Source organism: Scomber japonicus, chromosome 1, assembly GCF_027409825.1.
Source record: "Scomber japonicus isolate fScoJap1 chromosome 1, fScoJap1.pri, whole genome shotgun sequence".
In the NCBI taxonomy this organism is placed as follows: domain Eukaryota; kingdom Metazoa; phylum Chordata; class Actinopteri; order Scombriformes; family Scombridae; genus Scomber; species Scomber japonicus.
Genome location: NC_070578.1, coordinates 7,533,481 through 7,549,306, shown reverse-complemented (window position 1 = coordinate 7,549,306; position 15,826 = coordinate 7,533,481). Strand labels below are relative to the sequence as shown.

Sequence of the window (15,826 nt, the reverse complement as noted above, 5' to 3'; positions counted from 1 at the left end):
GGAGACTATTACTGTATCTACCATTACCTAACTGTTGCCAGGGAAACCACCCTGAAACATTTCTTGTGCTGTGTGTGTGTGTGTGTGTGTGTGTGTGTGTGTGTGTGTGTGTGTGTACACCTGTTATACTGTATGTATATATTTGTGCGCATGTTTACTCATATATTTCCAAGGAAACGTATTCAAACTTCACCATGAAAGTGACTTTTATTCCAGTGAAGAACATTTAATTTAATCATAACTGTTAGATAAGTACTGTGGAGGTGTGTCCTAATGCTCATTTGAACATGATACATGATACATTATGATGTGATAAAATGTACCAGTCAACATTCATTGATTTCAGACAGCAGTGAATATATATATATATATATATATATATATATATATATATATATATGTGTGTGTGTGTGTGTGTGAACAAAAGTGGATATATATAGTAAATCCTTGGCTTGGTTGACCGACTATCACGGCAGATTGCCAGCAATAAAGTGTTCCTATCCAGTTCAGCATGGAGAGTTTCAGTTGTTTTGGCAAATAACAAAAATCCATATTCTTTAGTAAAACTCTAATTCATACATTTAGTAATTCATACAAAATAATTCATACATTTGAAGAGAACTGAAGGAAACTTTATTCTACTTTGACAAATTGAAAAAGTAACCCTCAACATACTCATAACTCATCATGTATAAACTTTGTACAGGGCCGCCTCTGTTACTCTATTCTATGTTTGTTTTCCAATTTCTTATTCATGATCTTTAAAAAAAAAGAAAGTAATATCAATAAAATAAAAAAGCAAGACCCTGAACAGACTTAAAACCAAATTACTCATAATGGTCAGGCCATGGTCATCATTGGAGTCAGAGTGTGTGAATGGGTGGCAAATTGTATGGCGCTTTGTCAACTAAGGTCGAAAAAAACCCCACCGCAGTGCAGTCCATTTACTAGAATGAAAAGTTTAAGACACTTAAAGTACAAACTATTTACAGCTTGGAAAAATAACTGATTTATTGGAATGTTAAAATGCTCCAACCTAATTTATACAAGGCCTATCCTAAGCAACAGAGAAATGCAATGTCATACAACAACATAGTCGTCCAGCACTGCATTGTACCAAAGAAACCTTAAATCTTAACTTATGATAGTCATACCTGTATTTCGCACTGAAAGGTCAGGGAACATTTTTCTCAGACACAAGGTGTGTTTACACAGATACTAGTATTAAGATCATGGTTATCTCTAGGAGTGCTTTAGTTGTTTGTTAGCACATGTGACCTGGATAAGCCCTTATCGTTATTTAGACTGAATTATGTTTGGCCTGAACCTGAGATACTTTGGTATGTAAACATCCCCAGGTTTTCATCCTCAGCTCACTTTCCATGGCAGAAAGTCCCTAAAAATATATGATAATAAACTTTGTATTTATATGCTGAAATGATAACACAAAACCTGACAATTAGTACTCAGAAACTGGTGTTGTTAATGATCATAGAAGTCGGTTCATCATGTGAACATGTTAATAACCAGGTTACTTTAGATTCTGTGATCAAAACCCATAAATGGCGATTGTTATCTTCACCCCTCAATCTGTTGGGTTCACATTGAAAAACATACTAAAAATTCAACAGATCAAGCCTCCATACTCTAGACCAGAGCCCTGCAGACACATGATAAGAATATCAACAGAGGCTAATTTCATAAGTTAGTTAACATGAAACACACATCCAACACCAACTATTTAAAGCTGTCAGAACCCACAAATTATCTGGCTCATATTACAGCCATGTCTACTTGTTGCTGCTGCTTATCAACAGCCTTCTGTCCAACCCCGCTTCCACCTGTAGTCTCTAGATTTCCTCTCAGTGGGGGTTGCTCACTGCCAACTTTCCCTGCTCCTCACAATGTATGCTCAACGGAAGATAAAGGACTCAGGTAACAACTCTGTTCATTGATGAAATTGCATACTTACATAATATACTTTCCAGTAGTAATTAAACAGATAAGCCAATGGAAATGTCCCATTGTAAACACAGATTAATAAGGTGGACAGTGGAGGGGCGTCCCAGCAAATAAATAACACAATCAGTCAACAGCAGATGAATGGATCGACTGGCAGTCCTGACCCCCAGCTATTCAACACATACACACACACACACACACACACACACACACACACACACACACACACACACACACACACACACACACGCACACTCAATTACCCAATCTCTCCCCTCCCCATTCTCCATCTATGCCTTATCTGGATAAACTAAATGAACTCAATAATTAAATTCAGTAATTAATTTTCACAATTGACATCAGGCTATTTTATACATCCATTTTTCTCCCTGAATCAACTGAATGAAAACAAACTTCAACAAAAAGTAAAACAAAAAGGTTAAAAAGTAATTTGTGTGTGGTGGTGTATGTCTGAGGTGGTTTTTCAATTGATTGCAGCATTGATCTGGCCAAATTAGAGTTGTGGTAGAGCTCAAATGTGATTGCAAAAGGCATCTCACTGTTTCGTGACTGCTGGGCTTTTTCCTTCCTTTCAGTGATCCATCCTGATCCTTCTCTCTCCTCTCTCTCTCAGACACTCACACGAGCAGTCCTTCATGCAGTAGACGCCCACAAGCATCTGCTTGAAAGCATTAGGGAGAGGTATTTGTTGAAGTTAGGTTGATTTAAGTGTCACGTAGGATTAACCCTAAAATGCTTGCTGTGAAATTTGCTATAGCAGTGGACCATCATTATCTTCTTGGTTTATTTGCGATATGGCCAAGAAAGTATAGGTGTACTTTCATGCTATGCAGTGCACAGAGGTTGTCCATTTATCTCCGATACCACTCCATTATCACGTTCAACTCTACCTTATCACTGCTGAAACTGACATGATTCACTCTGGCACACAGTCTTATCTTTTTGACTCACTCAACATACTTCACTAGGTATCTGCGTAAGCACAGCTGTTCCAGATACTCTTATAGGTGCATAATTCACAGTCAGTACAGTTATAGATTTTGGGCAACTGTAAGACACTTGGGGACATGAACACATGATAAAGTAACACATTCATTGTGGATGTGTAAAGCATAATTTGGGCTTCATAGCATAGCTTCCTCAATTATTTCCATCATTGATTAATCTGTTAATCAAGGATGACATAATTTGTATTTTTGTTGTTGTTTAGAATGATTACTCTTTAGTCAGACAATTATTAAGACTGATAAAACAGAAACAAGCAGACTGAAAGATTACTTGATAAATTACTTAAATGTTAATTATCTGTCAGTCCACTGACCTAATGATTGGTTTCCATTGCCCTTGCACTACCAGAAAGTTGACATAATGTGCAGACCAGCATTAGCTATCAGTGCAGATTTAGGCTCTTTGTAATCATAAGCTTAATTGTAAGCTCCATTTGCATCTATAATGATTACTCTGTCTGCATCTGTAATGTAGAAGTCAAGTTAATTTGAGGAATCAGGACAAAAGAGACTTGCATAAAGAGCCATGCATAAATTCAACCGCACAGACAGCATCTGTCATTTTGCCATCAAGCTGCAAGCAGAAATGAACAAGGGGGCTTTAGTTCTTTCAGGCTTTCAGGTGAGATAAATACACACAAATATCTAACGATCTTTCAAATACCTTCTTTAGACCACAAGTGGAAGCCATTTGATCAGTGCACCCCATGTACCCTTAGAGAAACGGCATAATTCACCAGAACTTTATTCATCTCACCTACTTTGAACCCATATCTCTTCCATCCTTAGAAGAGATAATTATACACTTGAAACCAAAATAATGTCCCCCAGATATCATACCCACTAGGTTTCTATTACAGGTCTTTGACTTTCTTGGCCCATACATCTTACATTATAAATAACTCACCAGCTACTGGTCGTGTTCCTTCTTAATTAAAACACACCACTATCCAACTGCTGTTAAGAAAATCAAATCTTGATGCCCTGGACCCTAATATTTACAGACCATTACCATTCCTCTCTAAAAAAAGTAGTGTCATATCAGTTATTACTGTTAATGAATGACATTTTTGAGAAATGTTCAATCTGGTTTCACAGCACAGAAACTGCCATTCTTAGAGACAATTTCCTGCTTGCCTCTGATGCTGGTGGTGGTGGGGGGTTATGTTATGTTAAATTTTAGGTCACTGCCCTCCTTAACAGAAGCGAACAAATATGTTTAATTACTCAGTAAGTCTCTTAAGCACAAGTTATTTTCAATACATCGACCAGCTGTCTTCTGTTCTCAAAGAACACAAACAAGTTCTTGATGATAAATTAAAACTTTTATTTAATAGTTAAACATCTGGATAATACATGACAAAGAGAATAATGAAACAAATGATTAAAAGACTTCAATAATATGAACTCTAACTCAGTGGGCCATAGTGAAGTATGTGACTAGAAGTCATAATATACAGAGGAACAGAGGAAAATGAACTTCTCTAAGGAAATAGTTTCTTATTCAGCATCAGCTCTCATCACAAAGCTATGGGTTATGCCTACTATGTTGAGGAGTTGAGACCATATTTGGTTGATTGAGAAGTTGTTGTAGTATTGCCACTAGTAAGATGTAGAGTTGAACAATCCCTGCAACATAAACAATAAAAAGAGGGGAAAAAAGTCCTAAAATAATGAGAAAACTTGACTTTTGATTTTCCACATTTGAAATATTGGGATCTCTTAAATGGAGTACATGAATCGCAGTTCATCTACTACACTAATTGGCTGGTTTGCATTTCTACAGCTTACAGCATTATACAGTTAGATGTGTTTGTGTGTTAAAATATACCCATCTTTGCCTGGAGTTGAAAGGGTGAAGATTACATTTTGGTGTTCTTAATCTATAAAAGTACGAATTGGATGTATGAATTTCTTGTAAAAGACATATCTGCTTGTAATTTGTCTAGCAGGGGTGGGGCTGCCATCTTGGATTTTCCACTGGTCTCGTTAGATCTCACAATCAAAGGCGCATTACCCACACATACCCACAAACCCCAGGAGTCTTCCCTCAAACCCCAGGAGTCCATTATTATGTATATATATATATATAGAACAAATCCTGCCTCAATGAGATGAAGTGTTGGATGTTCAACTTAGGAGATGGTTTTATTTGGCTGCCCAAACGATTCAGTCGATCCACACTAAGCTATCAATACATGCTAAAATCAAGGTGTGCTTTTTAACTCTGACCTTAGCTTTGATGCAAGAGTCAAATCTGGCTTTCTTTATCTTAGAATATCAGAAAAATATGGTCCTTTTTAACCTTTGCTGACCTGGAGAAATTCATCCAAGCATTTATCTCATCACAGTTGCACTACTGTTACTCCATGTACTCTTGCTTGAGCAAAAGTTCTCTTTCCCATCTGCAGCCAGTTTAGAATATTGTAGCAAGGATTTTAACCAATTCAAGGAAATGTGATGACATCACTCCTATTGTGCCCATCTTGGACTCTCTTCACTGGCTGCCTATTCAGTTTAGAATCTTTTTTTAATATTTTACTAATTGTGTTCAAGCTCAACAAGGTATATCTCTGAACTCCTCACCTCTTATGAACTGAATCACAGTCTGAAGTATGGCATGGATCTCTTGGCTGTTCCTAGACCAAAATCAGTTTCAACCTTTAAGTCCCTTCTTCAGACAAACTGTTCTCTATCTATAGTCTGCTGTTAGGTTATCTTATATTTTATGTGCTTGGATTTTGCATGGTTTTGTTTGTTTTGTTTCGTTTTTCTTTTATTCTACATTTTATGTAAGCTTTCGTGTTCCACGGCTCTGTGAATCATTTTGTAATTGCTGTATTGTTTCAAAAAATGCTACACAAGCAGATAGCAAACGAGTGGCACATCACTGATCTTCAAGGAAGAACCAGTCTAACAATTGTTGAGGCAAAGAAGACGGCAGTGACAGAAAATGATCACACTGTTCAACCCCTAATGAGAGTACCTTGTTTTCCCTGAAGAATGAACAGACTTTGTCACCAAGGCACAGTGACAGATGGATATACGTTGATGTCAGGCTGTCAGAGCTACTAGACCGCTATTTTGAATGTGCTTGAACATGTGGGCAGGAAATGAGTCATTGATAAATGACAGCAGATAGAGCTCATCTTTTAATCTGAGCTTTAATCTGAGCACTATGCAAAAGGGAGAGGGAGAGGCACATACACACATAGAAGAAATGGCCGTGTCAGGTGGTCAAGTGGCTTTTTGTGTCTGTTTATCAGTCTGTCTCTCTAATGCTTCGGTCTAGACTGAAATATGGCTGCAAGGGTCACCCAAATGTCAGGATGTTTTTCTCACTTAACCTTCATGGTAGCCCATCTCTCTCAATAGTTTTATTTGGAACTGTTCTCTGGGAAAGAAAACCGCTATTGCAGTTATATGAATTTTACAAAATTATAAATAAAAGGCTGCTGTTGAGTTTACTTTTTCAATGCTGTGAGCATGACAAACTAAATGAACTCCACAGTATTTTGGTTGCGGCTGACAGTGACGATTCATAGATGGATAACTCTACACCTAAACCAAAACTATCTGCATCTTCAAACTAATACAATTTCAGCTTTTCTATTGTAAATATGATTCCACAATACATTTGGTTTGCAAGCAGGCATTGTACACAGAAGGCACATTGATAATAATAAGCAGTAACAATAAAAGCAGTGTAAAGATGAGACGTGGAAAAATGGTTGAGATTGCTGCTTATGTTTAACAAGAAACCAACTAGCAATCTCTATAATTGAATTACATTGTCTTCCTTATTTTGATTGTTTTGACACTTCATTGATAGAAAAGAACAAGGGAAAGTTTACTGGGAAAAGTCAAAAAGGCTTTATCCATCCAAACTATTCTGATGCTTCTTTTCCAATATACAACACTGAGAATGCCAAATTAGCTTTTCTAATATTCATGGTATTGTACTTTTAATCAGCAGAGTCCATATAGCACTGTAAACACTGTATTTAGGTTAAACTCATTTTCACATATTCGCTGGAGAACCACATTAATTTATGAAGATTTGACTAGCTTATTAGTCAAGATGCACTTCTTGATGTTGTTCTAATGACGCAGAGATGGGCGACTGAAATCTGTCCCAAGAAAGTGAGAGTGTGAAACTCACGTCAACAAGGTATAGGGGCCAGCCTTTCAAGAAAAGTTTTTTGCTTTCAAGCACCTCAGTGGTTCAGAAATGTATGTGTAAGGCCAAAAGATAGTTCAAAGCTGAAGTTCAAAGAGTTACACTAAGATAGAAAGACAAAACTGAAGGGGAATTTCAGAGCAAGAAGATAAACTCAGTTTGGTATGCAGGGGCTGATAAAAAATGCATGTCAAAGCAAGCGACTGAGTTAGATGGAACAGAGTACACAATATATACTAAAATACTAAGATATGGTTGATGATACGTCACAAAAGTCCTTAACCTTGCATATGTATAATATTTCAGTCAGATAGCATTTGTTCTGTAGCAGTCTCACTATATTATAATTGATAGACTGCATTAGTATTGTGTATTTGGCCCCTCTGGTTTGTATAGTAAGATTTGATCTCATGACTCTCCTTCTATTGTTTGGGAAAGCATCACTTACATGCCTAAAAGCTTTAAACAGGATTGTAAAAGCATTGCTGTCAAAGCTGATATTACCTTCCTCTACCTTGTTTCAAGGATGCAGTCTTTCTCTCTGTCCCTTGTCCTCTCATTTGAAAGCCAGCAATAGACACACACACCCTTAAAATTTGATTAGTGTTCATCCATTCTGAATGTCCTCCAGGATAGTGATGCAGTCCAGCGGCCAGGCTTCGAGCCTCGAGCTTCGAGCATCGAGCTGCGAGCACTGCCTGTTGGACAACTGTTCCGCTGTGTCTTTTTTTACTCTCACAGGAAAACAAAGCTAGTTTTCACCACCACCACAGCCACCGCCGCCTTTTCCACATTCTCATTTTGTCACTTTGAAAGTTGTGAGATTGAGGGTGTTCTGTGAGTGGAGGTGCGATGTAGGACGAGTGGTGTGGTGGGGTCACAAAGCTGTGATGTTGCTGGAAAACTTTCTTTATGTCTTTCTGTATGTTCACATGAGGTACAGCGGTAAACAAAACATGAATCTAAAAGTGGATTATTGAAGTTTTTGTGGTTTTGCATGTACCCAGGGACTCATTAACACCTGGGGCTCAAAGCAAAACCAATTAATTAGCTTTTATATCAGAAAACCGGCTCTGCTGTGTTCAGAGTAAATACTTTAACCGTTTAACACAAAGCACGTAATGCTCAGCATATCTCTGGAACATGCCGTTTGTTCACCATGCTGGAAATCACTTCCCAATGTGGATCAGTATTGTGTACCCCTAGGATCACATCTAAGAACCACTTTCTTCTTTTCTAAAGTTTCAGTTGTGTTTCTTGTGGCTGCAGTCGTAAACATTTGATAAAAATTCTCTTTGGTCACAGTGTGCAACGCAACCACTGGTTCAGCCATCACTCAGCACACTGAACAAAGTCTTCTTACCAACTGTCAGACTGAACAAATGGCACAAAAATCTCAGGGTAACATGACCAACGCTATGATTGTTTTTTTAAGGGGTGTTGCCTAAACATCTGCCTGCAACCCTAGACTTGCTACAGTACATTACCTATTTTTCTTCACCTCATATTCTCTCGTTCTTTGTTTCTTTTACAGTTTATCTCATCATCCCTTATAATATATATTCCTCTTATATCAATTTAAAATGCAGGGATGAAAATGACTTATAATGAGGGTAGAGCAGTGGTGCATTTGATTGCTCTGTGATGTATGTGCTTTTCTGACACACGTATATGATATCAGATGCTTTGAACAAGTTCTCAAACATGAAGGAGATGGTATTGATTTGAAATATTGACAAAACTTTGTTATATGTGTCTCATTTTTACCTTTACACTCTTGTGCCATGACACAGGTTTTCCAGGTTAGGTGTTAATTGTATGTTTCTATGTGTTCCATTAGATATCGGACGTTCGTCTCAGAGGATGCGGGACCAAATACACTTGTTGCCACAGTGCTGGCAAAAGACCCAGATGGAGACGGGATTACGTATAAGATCAACACTGGAAACGAGGAAGGCAACTTTGTTATCGACAGCCAAAAAGGTTAGATATGATGGCTATTTAAAGTTCTGTTTGTTATTTGTTTCTTTTTCTTGTTGTTTGTCTATATTTCACTAGTATTGACTTTTCTTCTTCTTGCCTTGCATTCTCTTGATTCTCTTAACTTCTGTGAAAATGAATGGTCTTCTCTTGTAAGACTCAAAGTTTAAGGGACACCCCACAGATTTTACACATGCACATCACTACTAGGCACAGGGATTATAGCTATACCTTCTTGTAAAACACTTCAAGCTGCATTTCATGTCACGAAAGGTGCTATATGCCTAAAGCTTCTCCTTTTTCTACTACTACTTCTTCTTCTCTTAACTCAGCCTGTAAGAGCAGTTGTAAAATGTCTTCTGTGGCTTTTGATGGGAGTTTTTAAAGTCTAACAATTAAGTACTTCAAGATGTCATCATTTTAGCTTTGGCTTAGAGACAAACTATAGGTGCGTGCCTATTTACAGTCAGCTAGCCAATATTTTGCAATGCTGGAGTAAAGATGCAAGCCCAAAACAAAAGCCCATATTTCTGGTCAGCAGGCGCAACACACCTACTTTTAAACATTTTGGAAGACTTGGATATCAACAGGTTTTTGGATATGCTCAAATATCACAGGTTGTGTTTGCATAGTCGATCAAGTTCACCACCATTGGAAAATTTTGAAAATATTCTATTTTGATGCAAAGAAGCAAAATGGCACAAGCGGCTCCATCTGTTTCACTTTTCCATATTTTGATGTGATCAGCAGAGTATGCTTGGCTGCATTTAAACTGGAATATTAGTGGAATATGGTGGTATGGTGGTGCAGTGGTCAGCACTGTCGCCTCACAGTAAGAGGTTTCTTGGTTTGAACTTGCCGGCTGGCTGGGGCCCTTCTGTGTAAAGGCCTTCTGTGTTCTTCTCGTTTGTGCTTGGGTTCCTTCCTTCTGGGTACTCGAGCTTCCTCCCATAGACCAAAAACATGCAGCTTAGGTTAATTGGTCGCTCTTAAATTGCCTGTGAATGTAGTCCTTTAGGATAATTAAAAAATGAACTGGGGTTGAAGAATGGAAGAAGAAAAAAAAAATCAATAATACACCAATTAGATTCTTCAATTTTGATCATGTTTTAAAAATCTATCTTTGGCAAGTTCCCCAATTTTATAGAACTCCAATAATAGATTGCTTGAGTACCGCCTCTAACTTCAGAAGTAATATGCATGGATTTGTGGAACACAAATGAAATGCTTTGTCACTGTTCATAATTTAGCATCAAATTAAATATACAGCATGTAGTCTGTAAACAGTCATTTGTCAACATTTAACAGTTAATGCAACTCGCTGCTCTTTAACAACTCTTGTCTCTTCACAACATGACACTATATGAGGTGGTGTGTAATCACAGTGCCATCTGTTTGTCTCTCTGTGTGTGGAAACTTTTATAAACACAATATTTGATATAATATTCTACAATATATAAAAACCACACACTTTAAACAAATGGACGCTCGCTGTTTAACATTTTAGGTGAAGAATCTTAGACCTTTAGCCAGCTTAGGGCCCTGTTATTATTGTGCTTTTCACCTACGCACATTTACCACAAACCCAGAAATATCAACAAAGATTGTTGTTTTTTCCCACAGCTATTTACCCCCTGCTTCTGTGCCTGCCCTTCCTGCTATATTTATGCACGCCATATAAATGTAAAAGCTTTGCAGTTTGTCAAGCGTGCCTCAGAAGTGTGCTTCACAAAATATGTTTAGTGTTTTATGTCCTTCGCCATATCCACTATTCGGCAGATGAGGATCCTCCCTGTGCGAGGAGCTTTTTTTCCCAAGGATATTTAAATCCTGACGGGTCATGTCACTGAGACGTTAGTATAATCAGCTAAAGTGCGATGCTTTTTCACAGTGCCTTTGTAACAAAATACCATCTGAGGTTTACAGTCACTTCTCAACTTCCTCTGAGGCTGAAGCAGCAATCGCCAAACGCAATGTGAAACAGGAAACTGGGTTAATGAAGCAGGGTGTGTGTGTGTGTGTGTGTGTGTGTGTGTGTGTGTGTGTGTGTGTGTGTGTGTGTGTGTGCAGTAAGTGGTGAGGATGGTGGCACTTTCATAGAGGTTGGACTCTTTTGTAAATTGCAACCCCCCTCCCCTCTGAATCTGCATATCGCATTATAGGGTAATACGATGACTTTTACAAATTCAATTACTCCAAACTTCAAGGCACAATTTCCTCTGTTCACCAGCAATGACATTCACTGTCAGCTGATAGTGGCAGTCATTTTATCAAGCACGGGAGGAGGGGGGGGGGGGGGGGGGGGGGACTCGTAGCGTATAAACTCGATACCTTCGGCTATCAGATGATGAGCGCAGACTTGCTTTGCCATTTATATTGTTTGGCGCTCATTTGCATTTAGTCACATTGACCAAATTTGCGCCTGTAGCCGGTCATTAAAGGTTAACTTTGTGTTTCAAGTTTGCTTTCCCAGAGCGAGCGGCTTTGTATTAAAAGTTCAGTGTCGAAGCAACTTTTATTTGTATGGACGGTCGGCGCCTTTGCCTGCTGCAGCTTTGCCTGATTACTTATATGTGCGCTGTGTGTGTTTGCAATTTGGATGGCGGTGTCCTGTGTGCACATTATCGGTATTTGGTACACACTGATTTACTAATCAGTTTAGCTGTTAATCCATAGGATCACTAGTGTTTGTAGATGGAGTAAATCATCATGTTGGAAGATAAAACTGTTTCCTATATTAACACAGCACAATAGATGCTGCTACTAGTGATTTTCACTGTCTATTAATCCTATTGACAAGTTTTCCAAATAATTAGTTAATGGTTTATTGATGAAACCAGTAGTAAACTGGTGTACTGATGGCCTAATTTTGTTCAGAATCAATACCTTGCTGTTGTGGCCATGATAGGGATTGACTGAAAGTTGTACTATAGACATGCTGCACTAAATTCGAGGTAATTTATTTATTAATTCCTTTTTTTGCCTCATAATAACTTTTAATTGTAGCTTTAGAGCAAATGTTCTGCTGCCAAAGTGTGTCCACCGAATACAGTTTCCCTTTACAAGGTGATATCATCAAATAGCTTGTTTTGGACCCAAGAATATTAAAAATATAGTATTATAAAACAGAGAAAAGTATGTTTGAAATGTGTGTTTAATAAATGACTAAAAGGATAAGACTGATGACATTTTTCTTATTGTCAACAAAGAGATAAAACGGTGAGTTGAACATTTGAACAAGTATTGTCTGTGTAGCTGAAGCCTGAAGCTTATTCCCTTGTGCCATGGACCTCCTTTGTTGTCCAAAAACAATTAAAGTCACATCAATGAGCCACACCATTGCACCAGGTGACATGTTGCTTCATTACAACAAACACACACACACACTAGCACGCACACACACAGTAGTTTATTTTGACTCAGTCACTCGTACACCGTCCCAATGCTGGAAATACTCTATAATGCGCCACATTTTTGTTAATCCACACCTGAAAAAAGCTAAAAACTACAGAATCCAGCTGTTTTAAGAAATTATAGAGCTTCTTTTAACCCTCCTGTTGTCCTCGAGTCAAGGAAGGAAGAGAGGAAGAAGGAAGGAAAAGAGGGAGGAAGGAAGGGAGGAAGAAGGAAGGAAAGAAGGGAGGAAGGAAGGAAGGAAGGGAGGAAGGGAGGAAAGAAAGACAGAGGAAAGAAGGAAGGTAATGGGGAGGAAAGAAATAGACAAGGAGGGAGGGAGGAACGAAGGAAGGGAGGAAGGAAGGAACGAAAGAAGGAAGGAAGTAGGAAAGAAGGAAGAAAGGGGGTTGGAGGAAGGAAAGAAGGGGGTCAATTTGACCCGGGAGGACGACACAATGGTTTAAAGTATATATTTGTAACCCTTTTTTTGTTGTTGTACATGAACATTTTCAGTAGGAGGAAATGGGCTTGTACACAGGCAGGCTAGACATGTTCTAACAATCACACCATTTTTTGACAATAAGAAGAATATAAAACAATTTGTCAGTTGTCAAAACAGTTTAAGATTAATTTTCATTTAAAATTCATAATTTAATTGCTCGTCAGTACTTTGATTAATTGCGTGCTACAGTGCAAAGACACTGTCCAAATGACAAATAACTGAGAACAGCATTTGTGTAAATAGCCAACGTTTAAGTGTAGAAAAATGCTCATTAAACAGAAAAGATGAGAAACATTCTGCTGTGAGTCCTCTGCTGTGTCCTCCCTCTCTGTCACTCACATCCTACTGCACATTTTTATTATACACACCTTTTAGTGGTGATGGGTTTACTGTAAATCAACTGGCAACCAGTCGTGCACTCAAAGACAGGCACACACACACACACACTCACTCACACACAGACACAAGGAAGCCTAATATAGCCACATGCAAAAGCACCACCCAATTCGTCTGCACCAAAGCGTGCGAGCCAAAGTGTGACACCATAATGATGGTAATATGATCCAGTATCTTGTTTCAAAGAGCCCAATATTTAGTCATTAAAAGTATTTTATGATTCTTATAATGGAAGGCGAGCACATTGGATTCCGCTCACCCTCTCAAACCCATCTCGCTCGCTCTCCCGGCTGCTGATGAAAATTGTTTATTGCCTCCTTCCACCTCTCTCTCTCTCTCTCTCTCTCTCTCTCTCTCTCTCTCTCTCTCTCTCTCTCTCTCTCTCTCTCTCTCTCTCTCATTGCCTTCCTCACCCCGCCCCTCCCTCCTTCCCACTCATCCTAAACGTCCGACAATCACTCAAGCGATTGTTTACCTCCCTTCCGGCGGGAGTGGTCCCCCACCGGCCGGCCTCCCTCTCCCCTCCTCTCCCCCTTCTCACCCCCTTCTCTTCCCCTTCTCTCCCCCTTCTCCATGTTAATTTGCCGGTAACTCACCGCACAATACAAGTGTGTTTCCATGAGATTTAAGGCGCCCATTAGGATTGGAGCGGGCCGGTCAATGCAATGATCACGCTCTTCCTATTAAAACCCATAAATACAGAAACACCCGATGTGTTGGAGGGGAGGAAGTATTTACTGTACTGACAGCTAAAGGGGGGGTGGGGGGGGGGGGGGGGGGGGGGCGATTGCAGGAGCCAATAAACACGACTTCGATCACTTCCCGTTTTTTCTTTTTTTCCTTCCCTCCTCGGCTGAGTTTTATGGCATTTTGGAAAACATTCCTTTCATGAGGAGGGAGGCAGTAGGTGAGCTTGTTTTCGGTGAAGGCTCCTACACAACAGGTGACGGGGTGGGGTTGGGGTGTAGTGTTTGTTGCCCTGTTGTCTTGTTTTATTTCTATTGTTTAATCTTTCCTCCTGAACTGCTCGCCTCCTATCTATTGTGTTTTGGTCTCGATGTGCTGACCTGTGTCTGATCCCAACTTTATGTAACAAACCCACATTGTTCTGCCCTCATTCATTTCCCCCCGTTCCCTGTGGCAAATATATTGTTATTCTCCCCTTCCTTTCCCCCTCACCTACTACTTTTTTTCCCAACCTTTTTATTCACCCCTTCCCCTCAATACTCCCTCCTATCCTTCTCTCTTAGCTCTATTGTGCAGTTTTTTTTTGTTTTTTTTTTGTGACACTGACTGAAGGAAGCATTCCCTCCATCTCCATCCCCTCTCCTCCTCTTACTGCCACCTCTCCCACCCCACTTTGTCCTCCATTCCCTTGTCCTGTCTCTCACCCATCCCTTGCATCGTCTTTCTGCCCCCCCCCCCCCCCACACATTCCTCTTCCTGCCTGCCTTCATGTGAAGTGACGGCTGCTCGCTGAACCCCAAGGAAACATCTTCTCCATCTCCAATAAGCGATGATATGTGCTGGCCCTGTTAGCAGCAACACACACACACACACACACACACACACACACACACACACACACACACACACACACATTGTCAAAGTCACTTTTCTTTTATCACTGAATAATAATAAAAACAATTCTTACACATATAAACTTTGACATGTACATTGAAGGAAGGAGGAACACACATGAATTCTGTCATACATACAGTCATGAAAACACACCGAAAAAAAACACAAAGGCAGAGAGCCTGTCAAATGTACAGTGAATCTATACACACACCCGACACTCAGGTAGACAGACACACATGAAACAAACACATTCAACAAATACATGCTGACATAGCAACAAACATATATGTAGACATGGAAAAAATACACACCTAAAGGATGCACACAAGACACACACAGACACAACTATAAACAGGAACAAACACTTGCGAACACACAGAGCCAAACACTGACGCCTACACACATGCATATATGTCAGGACACACGCACACACACACACGACCATAACCCATACCACAGGGCCACATATCTCATAGATTAGAACAGACGCTCGCTGTATGCTTTGTTCTTGGAATGTCCTAAAACCTTTTCCATGTCCCATTTTCAACCACTTACCCAGCATGTGTTGCTCCCATCCCAGGCTTTTAGGCCCTATTAGATGTTTATGCCAACCAGAGGCAGAATAAAGCAGGGATCGGACTTCAGGGCGCCTCCGGTGCTCCCTTTATATGTAACATAGTGAGCAGGCTGTAGCCTCTCTCTCCTAGTGTCTGCCTACTGCCTTTACTGAACTGGTCACATTTATCTGGCCTTCTGTCTCAATTCATTAAGCTTGAGTGCACTCCCCGGCACTGTTGGAAC

General features: G+C 39.6%; 1 protein-coding gene across 1 annotated transcript in view; it reads left to right on the top strand.

Moving 5' to 3' along the window:
- The window catches only part of si:ch211-186j3.6 (neural-cadherin), a 334,099-nt gene that overhangs the window by 141,946 nt on the left and 176,327 nt on the right, over positions 1-15,826 (top strand). Inside the window, exon 7 of the mRNA XM_053316841.1 lies at positions 9,011-9,153. Coding sequence (XP_053172816.1) covers positions 9,011-9,153 — 143 coding nt within the window. The remainder of the gene's footprint in view (positions 1-9,010; positions 9,154-15,826) is intronic.